We start from the raw sequence: 20,649 nt of genomic DNA on the forward strand, positions 1-20,649 counted from the left end.
AACTTGGTTTTCATCTCCAGCACTGATTTTTAAATCCTTGTCTTGTACATAGTCAAGGTTTCTGTTAACCAGATGTTTCATCTCTTCTCCAATGAGAATGTTCAATACACTGAAATCTAGAAGGATCTCTCCATTCATGCATACACAGGAGAGACATACCCATAGACTGTAAAGCAAATAATTCAATAATCCTAAATTCTCTCTCGAGATGTCAACATGATCATCATAAGCACATAATCCAAACTTCCTCAGGGAACATTTTTCAGGACTAATCGCTCAGAAAACTGTAACCAGATTTACCCAAGACACTCTTGGATTCTATGACTACGTTTCTTGAAGTGATGGCTTATAAATTCAACCATCACACACCTTGTGGGAAACCAGCTAGCATTTAATTGTGACATCTGAAAATTGTACAAATGTTCTGACATCTGCCCCCTCCTCCCATATTTAGCATCTGTAAAATGACAGAGAAACACCACTCACAGGTTTAATGGGTTTAATAAGTTTACCCCGTCAGTTCCTATTTGCAGCACCCAGTATGCTTTTGAAACGCCAGACAGACCCGGCAGTGGCCGACAGTGAGTTCAGACCCGCAGAGTTTAGAGACTCAGGTTCTCCGAGCATTCTGTGTTGCAGTGGCACTTGTCCCAAATCAGTATGTCCCTGTAGTGGGGGACTTTGAATGTACCAGTGAAAAAAGCTTTTTTCCCCTTCAAGGGGAAGAAAAATCACTCAAAACCCAGCAGATCTGGCTGAGGTCTTTTCCTCCTGGCCCATCTCTNAGTGGCCGACAGTGAGTTCAGACCCGCAGAGTTTAGAGACTCAGGTTCTCCGAGCATTCTGTGTTGCAGTGGCACTTGTCCCAAATCAGTATGTCCCTGTAGTGGGGGACTTTAAATGTACCAGTGAAAAAAGCTTTTTTCCCCTTCAAGGGGAAGAAAAATCACTCAAAACCCAGCAGATCTGGCTGAGGTCTTTTCCTCCTGGCCCATCTCTTCAGGCTTATTTTTTGCAGTGGAGCAAGAGAGACCAAAATCTAACCTGAGTTACAAGAAACAAGACAGTGATGGCTATAGAGGGAGTGGCCAGGAGTAACCAGGGTACTCCTTTACCTCCCACATCCAATACATGTGCTTCACAGAAAAACAACAAAAATAACAGGTCCACAATATACAAAAGCTAGAATTACAAAACCCATTCATCCAAGGGTGGTGGAAGGCAGGAAGGGGAGGTGGAGGGGTCAATGGCACAGGGAGAAGAAGTGTTTAAATCAGTCCAGGCGTGGGGGCTGGCAAATGCTAGAAAAGAGCTGCAGAAAAACCTGTGGTCCTTTCAGACTGACAGGTGTTAAAAACCCACATACTGGTGTCAGGAAGATTGTGCCTTATGTGCACCAGAAACAAAAGTCCCGGTTCCTCATAAGGGAATATGCAGAGGGCCCTTGGCAGAGTGGGTCCTGCCTTCCCTGGTAGGGGAGGTGAAGGAGGAAAGAGCCGCACAGCCTCCTTCTAATCCCTCTCATGCCCTGTGGATGGCAGGTGAGTCAGTGGCCTGCAGCAGCCTTCGGTTTGGCAGGAGACGAATGAGGTGAAGGGAACTTCTCTGAAGAGGCTGAGCTACTCAGGGCAGACTGCAGGTAGACCGTCTTGTGGAAGAGTCTGTTGCTTAAGAAAACCACCAAGGAGAAGAGGCGCAACTGGAAAAGGCTAAAATGTAAGAGATCCAACTTGTTAGAGCCCCAGTTGACCAGAATTATTATTTAACAACTGAAATATGACATTAAATTTAACACAATAGGGGGAAATAAGACCAGTGAAATTTGATCAAGGAAGTACACATATTAGACTAACCCAAAGTGATCACAGACTGAGTTCTTTTGGGAAGTGATAGATCTTTTGACCTGCTAGAATCTTTACTGCTAAAGATTCATTTGAAAACACCTTGTTTTACTCTTATTATCAATAAACTCCTATAGCCAGATCACATGGCCCAATACCTTTGTAAGAAAGTTGGCCACTCTTACAAAAACGAGCTTAATTACTTTTATAAGTGCCTTATTCAGTGAATTGTTAAACTTTAAACAAATGTATAATAGCATTTTTAATAAAGATTTTATTTATTTTATTTTCAGAGAGACAGGAAGAGAAGGAGAAAGAGAGGGAGAGAAACATCAATCGGTTGCCTCTGGTACGTCCCCAACCTAGGGACCTGGCCCACAACCCAGGCACGTGCCCTGACTGGAATTCAACCGGTGAGTTTTTGCTTTGCAGGCCAGCACTCAATCCACCGATCCATATCAGCCAGGGGATATAACAGCATTGGTTTTTAAAACATATTTATGTACATATATATGCATGGGGAAATTTAGGGGATATCCCAGAAGTGCTTTTTCTTCCATTAAACTGTATATTAATGTTTCCAGTAATGTAAGAGGTCATTTTTTAAAATGTCTCATTCCCATAATTGTGATATTAAAGCCCCAATCCTTTACACAGAAAAACACTTTGGCTAATACTGGCTAATACTTACTAAGCTTTGCCAGGGGTCTTTGCTTCATTGGCGCTGATAATGAATAACGGAAAGAGGATAGAGAAGAGGCAGCCACTGTAAAAAAAAAAGAAAGAAAGAAAGAAGAGAAATAGTCAGTCACCTTTATAACAGCCATGACTTTGGAAAAGACATGAGAAGCCTAAAATTCCTTTGCCTCTGGTGCTACCATTATAGCTTAATAAACCCTTAATAAAAAAAGGTGGGGGTACATCTTTCTATGCACTGGATATGTCTAACACCGCTCTGGGGGGCAACATAAGAGAACTATGGTATATAAGATCCTGCAGACTAGATGTTAATACTGACAAACATCTATGACTATTTGCATCCTGATGGTCAAACAGGAATGCAGAACGCCTAGCAGAGAGAGAACCAGGCCTCCAGAAGATGCTCCCTCCACTGAGTATCAGTACTAGTCTCCCTCCAGTCCCTCTAGCCAAGTTACCTGATAATGTACGAGGACTGCATTGCTGTGAGGAAAGCCAAGGGCAAACCAAATCCAAAGTAGTAAGGCCAGTTCCTCTCTATGTTTGACAACCGCTGGTGCATTTCAATTCCTAAAACAAGGAGCCAATGTAGTTAAAATCCTTATTTCCTTTTAGTAAAATGACTAAGTGTGGTAGACAAATTATCTGAAGTTTGAGTTTTAGATACAGAACTGCCATTTGGAACACAGCTGAAGCATGTAATTCAGAACTGTCCAAATCTGATACACAGCTTCTATGCAAAGTTTTTACAATCCGATAATCACAATTCAAAGCTGGCAGGCTAAGTGCATCATGAATTTAACCCAGCACACTTTGTCAGGGTTAGTCTAAGGGAAGCGAGATGTCAAATAAAAAAGCAGCCATCACCTAGAAATTAACCTCTTTCAACCACACATACCCCCACAATTATGCCAAGGGCTTTTAAAATATCCCAAAGAATCTGAATGTGCTGACGTTACATTAATTTCTCTAATTTAGAATATCTCGTGCTCATTTATGCCAACTTCTGGCTCAGACCTACATCACATTAAGCACCACAGAGGGAATGCTGCATTGCTGAACCCCTCGGCATCGAGGTTAAGACTTAAATCCTGAAAGCCAAATGTAAGTTCCCCCTTGCCAAAGATGCTACTTCCTTCCAAAGATGGTTTGCTGAGGGCCTACGCAATAAATAGTTCTAGGAAGTCTGCTTAGCAGCAGCATTGCCCAACAGGGCCTCCAAGTTCTGAGTTTCTTTAGAGGGACTTACCTTTGTTAAACCAACGATATTCAAAGCAGTACAGTGAGTAGAGAAGGGACATATGCAGAAGACTAACCAGCTGACCAACAAGGTGGATGGGAAAGAGACTCACAAACATCCCCTAAAGAATAAACATGGAAAATCTTAATTCCGAGTCTTCAGAGACCTGACATGATTCACCTGCCACTTTGGGTCATTGCTCTCTGCCCAGACAGCTGCACAGCTGCGTCTCAAGTGCCTACAGAGCAGGAGAGTAGAGAATGCCGGGGTGGCAGGGAATAGCAGGTAAACTCATGTTTCCTATCATTCTGTGATTTTTTATTTTTAAATTGCCTAGTTGTTTCTGTAAAAGAAATGATTTAAAAGTCATTACCTCCCATAAAGTATAACTGCCCCAACACAAATGCAAATACCCTGTCTTTATAAACGTCCCTCTGGTGAACCTTGTCTTTGTAAATGTGTCCATGTACCCAGAGGCCAGCCTCACCTGGATGAGGAAAAGAGCCTGGAGCAGAAGGTTGAAGAGCATGTCAGCAATGATTTTGCTAACACTAGGGAACGGGTGAGGCTTCCTTCCTGACACTTCGAATGCCAGATCGGCTATATCCTGTAACAGAGAAAGTAGCTCACCCAAACAGGAACTGAAGGGCCTCAACATCCAGCCCCAAAGCTAAGGCCACTGATCTGCCCTTGGACCTGCCAGTTGAGAAAAGCCCCTGGACATCTGGCAATGAGATACTCTGGTGGCCTGAAACAATAATCCCATTTTACAAGAGCACAAATGTCACCTGCTGCCCGCTTGACCAAGGAAAGCTAGAAGATCGCTCTCTGCGTGGCCACTAACTTCACAGGCTAAAGCCTACCACCTGCCAACCCCCCATGCTGCAGGACCCAGTCTCTACTCTGCCCTACACCTACCTGAAACCAAATGGCATTCACAACTTTGCTAAGCACAAACAGGGGGAGCACCCAAAGAGCACTGAAAATCGACGTGAGGAAGAATTCCAGCCACGACCAAACATCTCCATGTAGAGAGGGATCACCTAAGAAAAGGAAAAAGAGTTATTAGTGTAACTGGAGAAATGGAAAACCAGAAGACCAACTAGGGAGCCCCTAGTTGTGACTATTCCCCGACTCTGACTGCCTCCCACAGCTTTGTTCCTTGCCAGCGCGTCACTGTACCTATTTTAGATAGTCCTACTCTTCGTAAAGATACCAATTCTGGCCAAAACTCGCCTTTGGAGTGGCCATAGGTAGGGGCTGCTCACCTGGTGGTGGCTGAGATGTCCCAATGACTAATGGTGCACAAGACACAGGAAACCTCCTGGGTGTAAACCCCAGCTCTGCCATTCACGAATGATTTAACCTCAGTAACCCACTTCCTGTTCCTCCCCATAAAATGGTCTCTATAACACCCACTCAAAGCGTTGTTGAGAGGTTTGAGTTAAAAACATCCCAAGAGCCTGGTACGCAGGACGTGTTCAGTACCCCAAGGGGGCCAGGAACAGCCGCCCACCTCCATCCCAGCAGACAGCGCTGCAGGCACTCACCAATAATTTGGGCCGTTACTGACTGAAGTACAGGAATGAACACGCGATAGAACAGGAGGAGACTGAACTGAAGGAAAGAAGCAGTGAGGTCAATATTAAAAGCCCTTCTTTAAAACAAGAGTTCGGAGTTTCAGGGTAATTGTTTTCTAGATGGAAGTGACCATTATAAATCAGAAGGCTTGAAGTGACACCACAATTGGACTTACGTCTATTCCCATTACTCCAACTGACAGGCACAAACTCTACACTGCCTATAAAAACAGTGAAACTTTTGGGGGCAGAGTAGGCAAAGTAGAATACTACTTTTCAAATAGTATTCAGGACAAAACACAGGTACCGACTAAACACACAGTAATACTGATTAATTGAAGGTAACACCTGAAACATCTGTGAAATGTTTAAATTAAGGAAATTTGAATTATGTTGAATTACAAGTCAAAGGAAATATTTAACCAAGGTACTCAAATTTCAGCTCAGCCTGTGTTGGTTCTCAGTGACTTGTAGGCCATCTCTCCTGGCGTGGGCTTCAACAGATGTCGATTCTAATAGACCGCTGTGACTACATGGGGGGAGAACCTTGCCCTTGTCCACCTGTCCTTCCCCTCTGACTCCCCATAAATGCTCAGCCAAAATGTCCAGACAGCGTCAAGAGAAAATGTTAACCTATGACGACATTAAAACTTGTGAGTCAGTCATTTTTTAGGAAAAATTAAAATGCTCTCCCTTTATTTCAGGGATAGCCCTTTATTTACACACAAGCGGTCCCCGAGTGAGGACCACTGCAGTTGCACAGGATCTTGAGTTATGATCTTAAGCATGTATGAGCAGGTGAGAGCTACTTGCCTCAGTTTAAAGAAAACAGTTAACTACTTTTTTAAAGATTTTATTCATTTATTTTTAGAGGGGAAGAAAAGGAGAGAGGGAGAAAAATATCAATGTATGGTTGTCTCTTGTGTGTCCCCGCTGGGAACTGGTCTGCAACCCAGGCATGTGCCCTGACTGGGAATCGAACCGCGATCCCTTAGTTCGCAGGCCCGCACTCAATCCACTGAGCTACACCAGCCAGGGTGAAAACAGTTACTTATTAACAGCAAAAATCTGAAGATGCTTATAAGGCACCTGGAAGTTAAGAAAAAAGAACTTACCCAGAACACGCCACCATTCCAAGCGCAGCACTGGAAAATTCTACTGACAATACGGGGCTCACTGGAAAAGACCACAGGTATTTAGCTTAGAAGGCATACGGGCCACTTCCGTGCTGCCGCGCAGTAGCTCTCCATTCTGTCTCTCTCACTGGTGTTCATTTCCCAGTACCTGTTGTTCTGTCTTCCTCATGGCAGTGAGAAAACACTAAAAATATTTCCAGAGAAGCAGCTTTTCTTAACACATAAAATTGATTCTCCAACATCCAAGACTGGAGAAGATTAAAGCAGGATGTCTGTGGTTCTATCAATAAATAAATCCACATAGGCTTTCCTAGAAAATAATTTTTTTGCGGTTCTTTATTCACCATTCTGATGTAAAAAAAACAAACAAACCAAAAAAGACCATAGTATCTGAGCAAGGATTATCACTAGAGCCAAGTTTAATTCAATGTGGGCGTATGGGGGAGAAGCACTGATAACATTTTGGGGGAAGAAAGTGAAAAAGAAGGGGTTACTAAAATTCCAAGTCACGACCTAGGGTTCTGATTGCATACTGAGGATCGGTCGCTGCCTGAGCACCTTCTGGGGGAGGAGGGCTCACGTGCTTCCGCGCCAGCCTCCGCGCCTCACCTCTCCTGCTTCCTCTCTGTGCTCTGGGCCCTCCTCTGCGCCAGGGCGCTGCCTGCCCTTCTCCGCCGCTGCTCCTCTCTCTTTTGCTGAATTCGCGCATCAAGCTTTGAGATGGTACAAATTCCCCAGATGGAGTCTTTGATTCCCTATAGGCAAGAGTATTATTTTTAAAGAGGGAAAATTATGGATCAGAAAATACTTTCTAAATTTATATGCAGTAAAGTGAAATCACAGTGGAAACCATTGTATTTATTTTGCTATGTGGCTTAAGGGAAGTTTGATGTTTTTAAAAAAATAATTCCCAATTTGCAAAAGAGTTGCAAGAACAGAAAACTTCCTAATACCCTCTCCTCCAGATTCACCAAATTAATATTTTGCCACATTTATTATTTTTACATCTATACAGACTTTTTCCAAATCATGAGTAGGTTGCTCTACCATGTCCCTTCACTTTTAATTCTTTGTTGTGCATGTCCTACATAATGAACAATAATATTCTTTTATGTAACTACAAGGCAGTTATCAACCTAAGGAATTTAATATTGAAATACTTTAATCTCCCAGTCCACCTTCCAATTTTCCCATTTGTCGCAGTATGTCCTCTACAGTACTTTCCCCCTCAACTGTCAGGCTTCAGTTCAGAACCATGGGTGTATTCAATCTGTCCTGTCTCTCTAGTGTCCTCTGCTCGGGGACAGCTCCTTAGCCTACTTTTCTTTTTGAAGTACACAGGCTGGCTGTTTTGTTGTTGTATTTCCTCAATTGTAGGTTTGTTTCCTTATGATTAGATACAGGTTACCCATTTTTGGCTGGAACATCACCTAATGTGCTCTCCCAGGTATTACATCCAGAGGCACACAGTGTCTGTCTGTCCTCGCTGGTGGTGTTAATTCTATAAACTCAGTCAAGGTGTTATCTAGCTTATCCTTTGTGCGGCTGCAGGTTTCTCCCCTTGCAACTAATGTGTAATCTGTGGACAGCCACCTCTGAGACCATTCTAATGGTCTGACCATCCAAATACCTGCTCAAGTTCTCTCACCCAGGTTCAGCGTCCACTGACAATTCTTGCCCACGTCAGTCGTAAAGAACATGATTGCAAAAGAGTGGGTTTTCCAATCCCTCCACACTAATCAATACCATAAAGCCAAGTTGCTGCCCTTCCTTATACTCTTCCAATATCAATCAAATACCTATAGTATCATCAATATCCTGTACTAAACCAGTGATACAAGGATAAATTAAACACTGGCTTCTCGAAAGGACCAGGGCTAGACCAAGGTTAGAGAAAGACACAAAGAAATACTTATTGTAAAAATGTGAAAAGCTGCAGGAAAAGAACATGCCAATAAGACAGAAACAGCATAGTAGTACGGCTGGAGGACAACATCTGTAAAGAGTGTATGATGGGGGACAGGGTTGTTATGTCTATAAAGACAGTGCCAGAGGCACCTGCCAACCACACTGGAAGAGCTTCAGCAGCAGAAAGGTTACTGTTCACTGCAAGCACCAGGACTGCGCTTCACACAGTTCAAAGGCCTGTGTTCTCTCAGCGACCCACCCAGATACCAAGGCATCTTCAATGAGCCAGACACTGGCCACATGGAAAAGCTCAAGAAACAGAACCTGGCAGGAGAAGTGTACAAGTAAACAGCAACAAAAATGACAGTTTAATTAAGTGCCACAACGCCTATGTCCAAAGCAGAGCTGTAGCACAGGGGTGTTCGATTTCATGAGGCAACAGCACACAAAGGCAACCTGGAGGCCGTGGCCAGCCCGGGTCTAAGGAGCGCATCTTCTCCTACTACTATTGGCTACAACACATTTTGGAGATAATTGCCAGGATACAGAGAAACGGACAAGTGTATGAACTACTGACTGATAAAACCATACATTGGCATGGCTTGCACCTGATCTTTACCTAAAAGTAATTTTTAGTCTCATTTTGCTTTTCACTTCTAAATTTTCTAAAAATAATTTAAATATTCAAGATAGTTGAGTTCAAATGGCTGTGGGCCTAGCATGTGCTAGAATGCAGACAGGATCCCCACCTGAGACACTCGAGTCTCCTGGGGCAGACAGACATGTAAAATTCGCAATGCAGAATGGACCCAGGGTTGAAATGTTATCATACCAGAATGGCAAGACAAAGGGGTAAAGGTATTAAAAGTAAATCACATTGCATGATGTCTCTCTGGCCCTTCTAAGACCTTCCATTTCCCTTTAACTCAAAGATCATAAACTGTGAAACATTCCCATTGAGAAACCAATCTCCAGCCCCTGCCCCTGCCCTTCCCCTTCAGAGGCAGCCTCTCCTGCTCCTAGGCATATAGCTAGAGGGGCCACAACTAGGACATTAGGCCTCAGACATCCATGGCAACAGAAGTTCATGCCAGTGGAAATTTGGGTGGCTAGGTTCTAAACAGGTATTTCTGGGACGTTTTCCTATGCATCATCACCTGCACCTTGTAGAACGAAGGCAGGGGTTTCTCTAATGTAAATTTCCAAATGAAACAGTTTAGGTAACAGTAATGTAACTGATGTTCACCGCTCAGTTTTGACCGACGTATCATGGTTACAGAAGAGGTTTACACTGGCAAACCCTAGGGAAGCATACAGAAGAGCTGTGTGCCATTTTGCAACTATTCTGTAAGTCTAAATTTATTCCAAAATAAAGTTAAAAGTAACCCAAAAACTCTGGACCCAAGTTGGCCAGAATTCTAATACGGGAGACACTAGAGAGATCTACTAAGCTTCTGCGAGATGCAGGATAATGCCTATCTCTTCAGTAGAGTGGACTGAGATGAAAACCTGCATGTGAAAGACCCAACAAATATGGTATCAACTCCAAAACACTTAAAAGACTTCCTAGTCAGTTTCCACAGCAAAAGGGTCAAGAGGTGGCTTGATGTACTCACCCTGGCAAGGTCCTGGAGAAAGGTTTTGACACTGTCGGCCATCTCTCCACCACCCACGCTACCAACTACATAGAAGACAGAGAGGCATCCCAAAATCTTTCATCATGAAGAACCTGGAAACACATAGAGCATAGTGGGGGGCAGGGATATTTACCTAAAGATAAGTTACTTCATGTACATTTCTGCATGATGCCGTTTTCCACATAATTATGTCTCTAATAGGAGGGCAGCAGAGTCTAGCACTGAGATACCAGGACAGTGAATGAAGTAAGATTATCCGTGAAACTACTGACATCTGCAGTTGATAAATTATTTTGTACTCACCACCCTTTCTCTTTCACAGGGGTACATTATTGTGGGACTAGCAGTCACCTCACTGGGACCCGCTGTCCCTAATTGCCTCCCCTATACATTCCAGTATCCTCTTACGCTATATTTATGCTTGATGTATAACCTCAAGCACTTCAATGAAAATACAAGAGCAAGATGAAACTTCTAACGAAAACTACTAAATACACACTTCATATACAAAGCCCTCTGGCACACAGTTGCATATAAGGCATGATGTGAAATTTCCCACCCTGACTTCCAAATAGGTCTCTGTATGCTTTCCAATTTTAGATATATGACTATACAAGTGCCATTTTAACAAGCATGCAAGAAACAGTGGATTTTAAACTAGGCCAAAAAAGTTCACGTGTATAAATATTCTTTCACTCACCACACCTTTCCCATTTTATTTCTCAGCTGAATGAGAAACCCAGCTTCAAAAATTAAGAACTTCAAAGGCAATATATATAAACAGTCTTAAGATCTATGTTCCCATTTACTGTTTTTAAGGGGAATGGAAAATCCGTTTTTGAAATTTTATTAAGAACTTGGGCTTCCAAAGGTGTCAACCCTGACTAAACTACTAATCTTAGGGTATTATCAATTTAGAGATAGATCATGACAGAATTTCACAGGCAGCTTGTTTAAACCTCAAATTTCAAAACAACCACCCTTTCCCTGACCTACAACCATTCCACCAAACTGTCCCTAACTGACTCTACTGGACCACTGCTGCCCAGAACCGAAAGCGGAGGGAACACAACAACAGCAAGAAGGTGACTTGCACAACACCACATGAACCATGCCCTACAGGTCAAACCCTTAGGTCAAACCCTACACAGATGCACTCACTGCGGGTAGAGAGGTTTCTAGGCAAGAAACTTCTCTTAAGACTCCCAATTAAAAACAAATACAAAAGCATCTCCAAGTGATAGATAACTCAGTGCCAAGGGAAGAGTAAAATGTCCAATTTTGACACATAGACACTAGTTTGTAAAAGACTATCACGAATTCACTCTTTACCAGCTACTTCCTAATCTATACAGTAAGAATATTAAAATCTCCATTTTTTTAGTATAATGTGCAATAACATGAAAACAGAAACTTCTCCATAAATGTAATCCCACTACAGAAGGAGCTACTTTGGGAGCCTAGGGAAGCCGGAAGCCAATGCCTTAGTGGGATTTCTCAAAGGGCAGAGAGACTGCAGCATGTCAGGCCCAGCCCAGAACAGCTTCCTTACCTGAACCTGGCTTCTGCATGTACCAAGTGGCAGGTTACCTACCGACCAGCAGTGGCCTTTGAGAGACAAGTCCCTTCAATTCTATGTGGAGATCCTAGCAGCTTTCCTACAGGACTATCTGGTGAGTTATCGGTTTGACAAATTGCCGAGGCGTGGAGAAAAAGTAACTTGTCACAGTCTGAGTCCACACAGACTTAGGGGGAACCCTCCAACGACACTGGAAGGACAGAAGATGCATCTGGTTCACATCAGGTTACAGATGGAGGAACTGAGAATCCAAAGACAAATAGCTTAACCCAAGATTACAGCAAAGAGAGAGGCTAGAGCAAACTTGAACACTGGTGTTCTAACCCTCAGTTGGACTTTTACCCCAGGGGACTGTTGTTTACCCGGAGCACCCCACGGACAAAATGTCTCTTAACCCTGGAAGTACACCTAACCATTAAATGCTCCCCATTCACTGGAACTTGGGAGGCACTTAGTGAGGCACTGACCCCAAGAGCGGAAAGCAGGGAGCGGTCAGACGCACACCAGGTGCAGGGAAAGTGAGCACCCTCCTTTTTACAGGCTCCTGGAATGGCTCCAGGTCCGCTCGGACGCGGCTCCCCGTAGTTCCTCGGCAAAACCGAATGAAAACTGTGGTCTCCCTCGGCAGCCACAGCTGGGCACCAGGCGCGGAGTCGCTCACCTCTCATGTGGGTCACTCGGAGCCTAAGGACGGCCGCGCCGCACCTGGGCATTCTTTTCCAGCCGGGGGTCCCTCCCGGAGTCACTCCCGCAACCACACGACCCCGAGCTCGGGCCCTGCTGGCCCTCACAGCTCTCACCACACTCTCCTTACACCCAGGGCTCTGCCGCGCGCCAGTGACCTGGCTCCGCCGAGACCTCACCTACCCGGCAGCTTCGCCGCCTGGGCCCGGCCCGGCCCCGGTCAGGCCCCTAGCCTACCGCCGGCCACTCGGATTCTCCCCGCCCGACCGCCGGCAGCCGCCCGGGCGCTTCCAGGGCCGAGGCCACTGCGCCCGCACTGGGCATGCCCGGGCCGCGCGGGGCGGTGGGAAGTCGACTGGCTCGGAGCCTGGGTGCCCAGGGCAGAGGGGGCGGGACCGATGCGGCAGAGGGGCGGGGCAACATGATGGGGCGTGGCCTAGCTGTGCCCGCATTGGGCATGCCTGGTGGGCAAGGGGCAGGGGAAGTCGGTGGGCGCGTAGCCGCCACAGCCGAGGGGGAGGGGTCGCAGCGGCGACGGAGGAGGCGAGGCCGAGCTGCTCTCGCACTGGGCATGCCCGGGCCGCAAGGGGACCCTGGGAAGTTGGGTGGGCGCTGAGGAGAGCCTCCCGGGGCGAGGACGACTTGGGGCGAAGGATCTTGGGAAATCCAGTCGGTCCACCGGGCCCCAGCGTGTTCCAGTCTTCATCTGGGCTTCCCTGGGTTCCCTGAACCCTTCCTTATCTCGCCTCTTCCGGATCCGCCATCCTGTACTTTGCGCTCACCCATTTACTTATGCAGGGTTGCTTGTCCAACAGGAGAACAATAAAATGCAAAAGTCACCTTGGTTTATTTGGTTGGAGATTTTCTGTAGCCAAAGGGTAGGAAGCCATAATGGGTTTAAGTGAAGCTTCAGATGATTACTAGGACAAACCGCCTTGCCATTTGGCTGCATTAGGTGTGCATTCTAAGTGATGGTTGAGATAAAAACAAAAAGTAAACAGAAGTAAGACTTTTCATCTCCGTCCCCCCCAGGCCACTTCTACCCTGGGGACAGCAGTTTCTTGGCATCAAGCCCCACTTATAACCTTTTTCTCCCTATTCCCAACCTCTTGTAGATATCTCACTCCCCATTTCTTTTGTGTTCACTTCCTATTTTCCTTTCCCTTTAGCTGTGCATAGAGCTGCTAGAGCTGGGGCTACGTATAGAATCATATTTTTACAACTAGAAGATACTTAGTGTAACCTTGTATTCACGGGGAACCTAAAGTCCAGATATCAGCGGCAGAACAACTACCCAGGCCTTCTGATTCTCCCAGTTCAGTGGTCTGGGCTGTTGACCTTGTCTCTGGGGGCCAACTTCCAGTCCTATTCCAAAGCAAGCCAGCCCCTACCCGGAACCTCCTGAAAGCTTACCTTCTCTTTAAGGTAGAGGATGCTCAAAGTTGGAACTAGCAAGATGGAAGAAGTGAATGAAGCATTTAGAATAAAAGAAGTCTTGAAGTAAAGGGCCAACCAGGAATTTATAGATTTATATGTGTAAACTCCAATAGGGATGTGGGCAGGAGGTCTTCTTTCTTATGTGTTTCAGCTGTGGGAAATCCCATTTTCACTGAGAACAGATCTAGGAATATCTACTTCTTTCCTTTTCTTATAAATATATTTATTTACTCCACCACTGAAGTCATTACAAAGAGAAGACATTCCTAAACTTTGCTTTTTTTCCATAAGAGTAAATCTCTTCAACTGCTTATTATATTGAACTATATAGGAAACGTTTTTATTTCTTTTGGAATTTTATTTTGATTCAAATGAACAGTCTATCTGCTAAGGCTTAGATATCTTGTTATAAAGACATTTAAGTGGTTTAATGATAAACTCATTATTGTAATTATTAATTACAAAAGTAGCAATTGCTCCAAATACTATTCTTTCTCAAAAGTGTGATTTTAGAAAAAAATTAGTAGGTATGAATCTACTCCAACTTGTTTCATGGAAGGAAATCTTTTTTTGGGGGGGGAATTACAACACTTTACTCTGTGCAATATTTTGGTCCACTCTCATTTAGCTCCTTTTTTCTTCCTTTTGAATTATGCAATGAGAAGAGCGCTCAGCACACACCTTGACACAAAGCGTGTGTGAGAACAGACAAGTGACAGCAACCCAGGCCTCCAACCTCATGTCCTAGGTCGGAGCTCCCCTTGCTTCTCCTGCTGGGACACTGAACTACAAATCTAGGAGGGTGAAGTAGATGGCAGTTCGACTGCAGGAGCTCCCCTTGTCCTTGCTGGTACTTGGCTGTCAACACAGGTCTTGCCCCACACTGTGGCTGGAGGGGAACCTAGTGTCTTCTGTCCAGCAGGTCACCTTCCCTAGCTGCACATCGAGAGACTGAGAACCTCACTCCCCCCTCACCTGGCCCCATGACCCCAGCCAGGGGCTGCCTCAGCCCAGGACATCCAGGTCCACTTTAGGGATTGGATCTCACCTGGAGCAGAAGGAGCTGAATTCTGGGCAGCAAAGGCAGAATTTTGTTCCTTGTTGAGAAGTGAGAATGTGTGCTCCAAAAGCTTGCTCAGTCTGTGACACGGTGATTTGTTTCCTTGGGTCCTTTCTTGTACTAACTCACCCTTGGGTTTCACAGTGAATATTCTGCAATCTAGGACCTACTTGTGTGTGAACATAGACATCCTTTGGACAGTTTCCAAAGGCAGCCTAAAAGGGTTGCTTAAATGGGGCCAACAGATTCTTGATGTCATTTAGACACTCAGTGTTGAATCTCTCTGGTTTATTTTCTATCACTTCCCTGTGGAAGGTAGAGAACAAGCTGCTGGGGACAGCATCAGAGGACCCCACGGCAAGATCGTGTGCCCTTTCCATCAACCCAGTGCAGGTAGCCCCAAATCATGTTGGCCAGCAGAGCAGTACAGAAACTTATAGCCATTCTTGGTGGTGCTGTGAGAGAGCTTTGCAACACCCAGTGTTTATTTATTTTTTAAATATTTTATTTATTTATTTTTAGAGAGAGGGGAAGGGAAGGAGAAAGAGTGGGTGAGAAACATCAGTGTGTGGTTGCCTCTCATGTGTCCCCCACTGGGGACCTGGCCTGCAACCCAGGCATGTGCCCTGACTGGGAATCGAACTGGCAACCCTTTGCTTCGCAGGCCCGTGCTCGATCCACTGAGCTACACCAGCCAGGCCAGTGTTTCTTTTTTAAGATTTTATTTATTTATTTTTAGAGAGACAAGACAGGGAGAAAGAAAGAGAGGAAAACATCAATGTAAGAGAGAAGCATTAATCAGTTGCCTCTTGTACGTGCCCACAACCCAGGCATGTGCCCACAACCCACTGAACTGAACCCACAACCCAGGCATGTGCCCTGACCGGGAATCAAACCAGCAACCTTTTGCTTTGTGGGACGATGCCCAACAAACTGAGCTCCACGGATCAGGGATGACGAGCCCAGTCTTTACCAAGTTGTGGAGCAATCTGTTCCAAAGCATCAGACTTGGTTATTGTTCTGAATATATCAGAAATGATGATCTTGTTATTCCGGTTTCACAAGTAAATGGTGCCTGCACAGTGGCAGGTGTCTTGAAACTGGGTTGTAATACTAAACATGACATCATTTGGGCCATCTTGGAGCTTTTGTGATCTGGTCCGAGGAGAGGAGGAGAGACTCCTTCCACACGGTCGTGGTCACGGTGCTGTGGCTCAGGGGCTCTGTGGGGATGGGGGCCACTTTGATTGATTCTTCAAGCTCCTGTAACTCCTCCTCACTGGATGAGTTATCCTCCACTGTCCTGCCATTCGTTGGGTTCATTGTGCTGGGTGGTGGGTCACTGGGGGGTGGTACCTCGGGTTTCACTTCCTTGGCCTCTGGCAGTAATTGGTCTACGATTTCTCTTTTACACCAAAACACCAGTTACCAGATTTCTTTGGCATCTTATCTTTGACTCAGGACTTGACTGTGGCCTTAGGCAAACTCTTCTGGAACAGCTAAGGATCATGAGAGCAACCAAAGTCCAGTTTTATTAATGGTTATATATCTGTATTACAAGGTTACGATTGCCTCTAAGTCCAGAGTTTTCTGCAAATTTGTGATAAGTAACGATATGCTCCAGGGATTATCTTTAGAAATTTCTCTGTTCTCACTGAGGTCCCCACAAAGGGAGAGAGTGACAGTAAGCAAGTTCATGGCAGAATCCAAGAGGCACTTGATGACACTCTTGCTGCTGTGCTTCCCATGGTCTGTGGGGACTGGGAGCCAGGCAGCAAGACTGACTCAGGCCACTGCCTGCAACCAGGGTCTAATCCACTTTTAGGGAAACAGAGAGCTGCAACCCCAGGTTCTGGAGCCTTTAAGTCATCTGGGTAGATATCCTCAGGTCCTGATGTTGCCTTCTCCTGTGGACACGTTTTTTCTTTGATGGTGAGTCTACTTTAGCTGCTGGTTTTGATTCCAAGGGTGCCTCCCCCAGTGATGACAGCTTAGGAAGGTGGTCTGCCTCTAACGTGGATGAAACTGGGCTCAGGGGGAGGCTGGAGGAGTTCTGCTGCAGAAATTGCATCACTCACCTGCTTACACAGGGCTCTGGTGTGGGTTTCACTACAGTACGGACCGTTTCTCTCACGGATGCATCCTTCTCAACCCGATGGAAGGAAATCTTGCAAATCCCAACAATTATGACATCATCTAGAATTAACAACAATAATAGTTACACCTTGCATTTTTAAAGAGTTCTCAAATACATATGCAAGATTAGAGGACACTTGTAAGATTTGAGACAAGTAGGTAAAGGTATTATTTTCATGGTTTTATAAATGAAGAAGCTGAGAACGAGCACTAAACTCAGGAGACTTGACCTCCAGTCCAGCTATGAAGTTTAGTTTCTACATCCATAACACAAGACTATGAAAATAAGTGGTGTCTATTTGAAGGTCCCTTCCATTTGTGTGGCTCCATACCTTCATGAATTGGTGACAATACCAGATCTAGAGGCCACATGTACCCTAGCTTCTAGCCTTGGAATCTTCCAGGGGTGAGAGATTTGATGATTTATTAAGCATGTACTAAGTACCAGACTTTTCACATTTATTATTTCACAACCACTGAGACAGGATGGTGAGAAGCTAGGAGAATTCCTTGGCAAGTGGAATAGGGAGCTGAGGCAGAGAGCTGAACACAACGGCTGAGCAATTCACAGCCAGATGCGGGACGTCACCTCCCTGGAGATAATATCTAGGCCTCAGTTGCATTTCAGCTCCATACCCAAAAAAGCAGCAAAACCAAGTGGGCCGTGCCAGGATCAGTTACAATGACTAACGTGCCCCTGCCCTGTTACTGACCAGTAGTGGAGACCACAACCCTTAAAAGACACACCTGGAAAACTGATGACTATTTTGCTGAAACCCTCCCCTGAGACCTCCCCTAAAATTTCCACCTGCAAGAGAGAGATAAAAGCCTCAAGACCTTTGTCCTCTCTCCCTTCCTCTCTCTCTCTCTAAGAAAAAATCAATCAATAAAAAACTTTTAATAATCTTTATATGAACTCTGGAAGTCTGAATGAGTCTCCACATCTAGTATGTTTCATGTAAATGGAATCATACAACATGTAATCCTTTGGTTTCTTTCACTTGGCATAATGTTTTCAAGGTCTATTCATGTTGTAACATGGACTTATGTAGTAGCAAAGAAATTAAAATATTTTATTTGTTTATATTTTATTTATTTATCTTTAGAGGGGAAGAGGAGGAGGGAGAGAGAGAGAAATATCAAAGTATGGTTGCCTCTCGTGCATTTCCTGTTGGGAACTGGCCTGCAACCCAGGCATGTGCCTTGACTGGGAATCGAACCGCGATCCTCTGGTTTGCAGGCCTGAGTTCAATCCATTGAGCTACGCCAGCCAGGGCTATACTTTATTTTTTTTTATTGCTAAAAGATATTGGTGGGGGACTCAAGAGTTGGAAAATTTTAGTTTTAGGTGATAGTCAATAGGCTTAGTAATTAATGCATGTAAAAAGCTATTGTTTCAGAAACTGAAGGTATGACCCACTCCGACTCCAGAAGACCACACGCAGTTCCACCTTTGTGCCCTAGGAGGACTGCAAATGATCAAGATGGAACCTGAGCCACTGTGCTCCAGGGAGAGAAGTTTACCGCCTACAACACAAAGAATCATCAGTCAACAGGTGGAAGAATGGTGCAACTTCTTGTCTAATTAACCTTTTCCCTGAATTCCAAATCCGGTGCCTACACTTTTCTTCTCCTTATAAAAAGGGTCCATTTGAAATGGAATGTAAGACAGTCTGTTAGGATACATAACCCACCCTCTTCTCAGATCGCTGGCCCCCTTGAATAAAGGGCCCATACAGATTCAATCCCTGTCTCTGCTTATTGGGTCTGAGAGTGACAGGCGGCACGAACACTGGCTTTTCCAGTTTCATATTCTGGCAACTCCTTTCTGGGAGAGACTTTAGGACTTGCCAGTAAGTCTGGGTATTTGGCAGAGAGTCCATTGGCTGGACTGGGGGCCCTGGGTTGTGGATTTGGAGACTCCCTAGCCGCTGCCAAGTGATTTCACTTGGGGGCTTTCCTTCCCCTACTCTTGGCACCTCCCATTGTCTTCCCTTTTTGATTGAATCACTGCACTTTCTGGTGCAGGTTACAATCCTGGGTCATGACTTAGATCATCAGGAATTAAGGTGCCTTCTGGTTTACAGAGCTCTGTCTGGTAAAAAGGTGTCTTCCGGTTTACAGAGCTCTGTCTGGTAAAAAGGTGTCTTCTGGTTTAATTCAGGTGCCTTCAGGTTTTATGATGTTGCAGACCTATGTCTCATAGTGAAACAAGAAAAGCCAATGTTCATGCCACCTGTCACTACCAGACCAAATAAGCAGAGACAGGGATTGAATCTGTATGGGCCCTTTATTCAGAGGGCCGGCGATCTGAGAAGAGGGTGGGTTATGTACCCTAACAGACCATCTTACATTCCATTTCAAATGGACCTGTTTATAAGGAGGAGGAAAGTGTAGGTAAGGAGTTTGGAATTCAGGGGAAAGTTAATCAGATAAAAAGCTGCAGCATCCTGTCATCTGTGTCTTGCATGGTGGTTTTTATCTGTGTCCTGCGTGGTTGGTGTCTCCCCCGCTGCAGCACAATGGCTCGGACACCATCTTGATGGCTTGCAGTCCTCCTGGGGCACGAAGGTGGAACTGCTTCTGGTCTCCCAGAGTCAGAGTGGATCATACATTCAGTTACTGGAACAATAGTTTTTTACATGCATTGATTATTACGCTTATTAGCTATTAGCTAAAACTAAAATTTTCCAACTCTTGAGTCCTCCATGAGCAGAATTGAGGGAAAAGGCCTCTGTTCTGGGAAACAGCCCTTTGGGGCAAATTTTGGCTGATTTGTCAACTTATGTTTATAAACCTATCACTAAAAAAGAAAGTGGTTTTTACTGTCATGCTGTTTGGCTTACATATTATATAATCTAGATTCAGGAGAGTGCTGGCCACTGAATGGGTCTTTAAATTACTGTATTATACTGCGATTAGAGTTGTTTAGTCAAAATCAAGAAAGTGGAGTGAAATGCTTTACCTAGAAACTTTTGTAAATTTACATAATAAGGATGCAGGGTTGAAAGGAAATAAATTAATGGTCCAGCCCTGGCTGGTGTGGCTCAGTGAATTGAGCGTGGGCCTATGAACCAAAGGATCATGGTTCGAATCCCAGTCAGGGCACATGCCTGGGTTGCAGGCCAGTTCCCAGCAGGGGACTCACAAGAGGCAACCATACATTGATATTTCTCTCCCTCTCCCCTTTCCTTCTTCTCTAAAGATAAACAAATAAAATCTTAATTAATCAATTAATTAATTAATTAATGATCCAGAGAAAAGGAAATTTGCTTGTGAAAAATAGCGGAAGCTCAGAGGAGAGGGCCCAGGAAGATCTGGATATAATGGCTGCTATGAGCATGGTCCAGGTGCCCATGGCTCCTCCAGCCCTGGGGTATCTCCCTCCCTACTCGGCTGAGGGAACTGGGGAAAGTGCGCCTGAACTTGTCTCACGTTCTGGAACCCATCAGGAAACCAAATTTAGTGAAGGACAAGCCCCAACTGGGGCAGGGCAATGCCCTTTGCGAAAACTTCCAGTGGGAGTGGGGCCAGAGGGCCAGCCTGCTGGATGTTATTGGGCGCATGCTCCATTTTCTACATTGGAAAAGCTCTGAAAGAACCAGAATACAGTCCTTTAGAATGGACGAAGCAGTGCACTCAAGCTTTTAAGTTCCTGAAGGGGCACCTGGCTTCTGCACAGACTTGATGGCTTCGAAACCCACTGAAGCCC

General features: G+C 45.0%; 1 protein-coding gene and 1 pseudogene across 3 annotated transcripts; both read right to left on the reverse strand.

Annotated features, from left to right (window-relative positions):
• Nucleotides 1–932: 932 nt before the first annotated feature.
• Nucleotides 933–12,667, reverse strand: EI24 (EI24 autophagy associated transmembrane protein). 3 transcript variants are annotated; one of them, XM_037038196.1, is made up of 11 exons: nt 12,488–12,667; nt 10,021–10,133; nt 7,106–7,251; nt 6,476–6,536; nt 5,331–5,397; nt 4,750–4,823; nt 4,268–4,387; nt 3,790–3,901; nt 2,999–3,110; nt 2,533–2,607; nt 933–1,709 (listed from the first exon to the last, which is right to left on the reverse strand). In XM_037038196.1, exons 2-11 carry the CDS (start codon nt 10,060–10,062, stop codon nt 1,547–1,549), a joined length of 972 nt encoding a protein of 323 aa, XP_036894091.1. In that variant the 5' UTR covers nt 10,063–10,133; nt 12,488–12,667; the 3' UTR covers nt 933–1,546. The 3 variants fall into 3 exon arrangements, with proteins under 3 accessions (XP_036894091.1, XP_036894089.1, XP_036894090.1); XM_037038194.1 differs by having other exon boundaries at nt 4,699–4,823; nt 12,488–12,665; XM_037038195.1 differs by lacking the exon at nt 12,488–12,667 and adding an exon at nt 12,282–12,466 and having other exon boundaries at nt 4,699–4,823.
• A 2,079-nt stretch (nt 12,668–14,746) lies between these two features.
• On the reverse strand, nt 14,747–17,309 carry LOC118981461 (phosphatidate phosphatase LPIN2-like; annotated as a pseudogene).
• Nucleotides 17,310–20,649: the final 3,340 nt, after the last annotated feature.

Source organism: Sturnira hondurensis, unplaced genomic scaffold (assembly GCF_014824575.4).
Source record: "Sturnira hondurensis isolate 20B ecotype Veracruz unplaced genomic scaffold, ASM1482457v3 Scaffold0024152, whole genome shotgun sequence".
Classification (NCBI taxonomy): domain Eukaryota; kingdom Metazoa; phylum Chordata; class Mammalia; order Chiroptera; family Phyllostomidae; genus Sturnira; species Sturnira hondurensis.

Bases quoted from the DNA above. Each gene is read 5' to 3' on its own strand.
- EI24 (XM_037038194.1), bottom strand. From the start codon at position 10,062: ATGGCCGACAGTGTCAAAACCTTTCTCCAGGACCTTGCCAGG. The intron at 6,537-7,105 runs GTGAGGCGCGGA...GGTCTTTTCCAG, and splicing joins ACAGAGAGGAAGCAGGAGAG to TGAGCCCCGTATTGTCAGTA. The intron at 5,398-6,475 runs GTAAGTTCTTTT...TCTTTCCTTCAG, and splicing joins GGAATGGTGGCGTGTTCTGG to TTCAGTCTCCTCCTGTTCTA.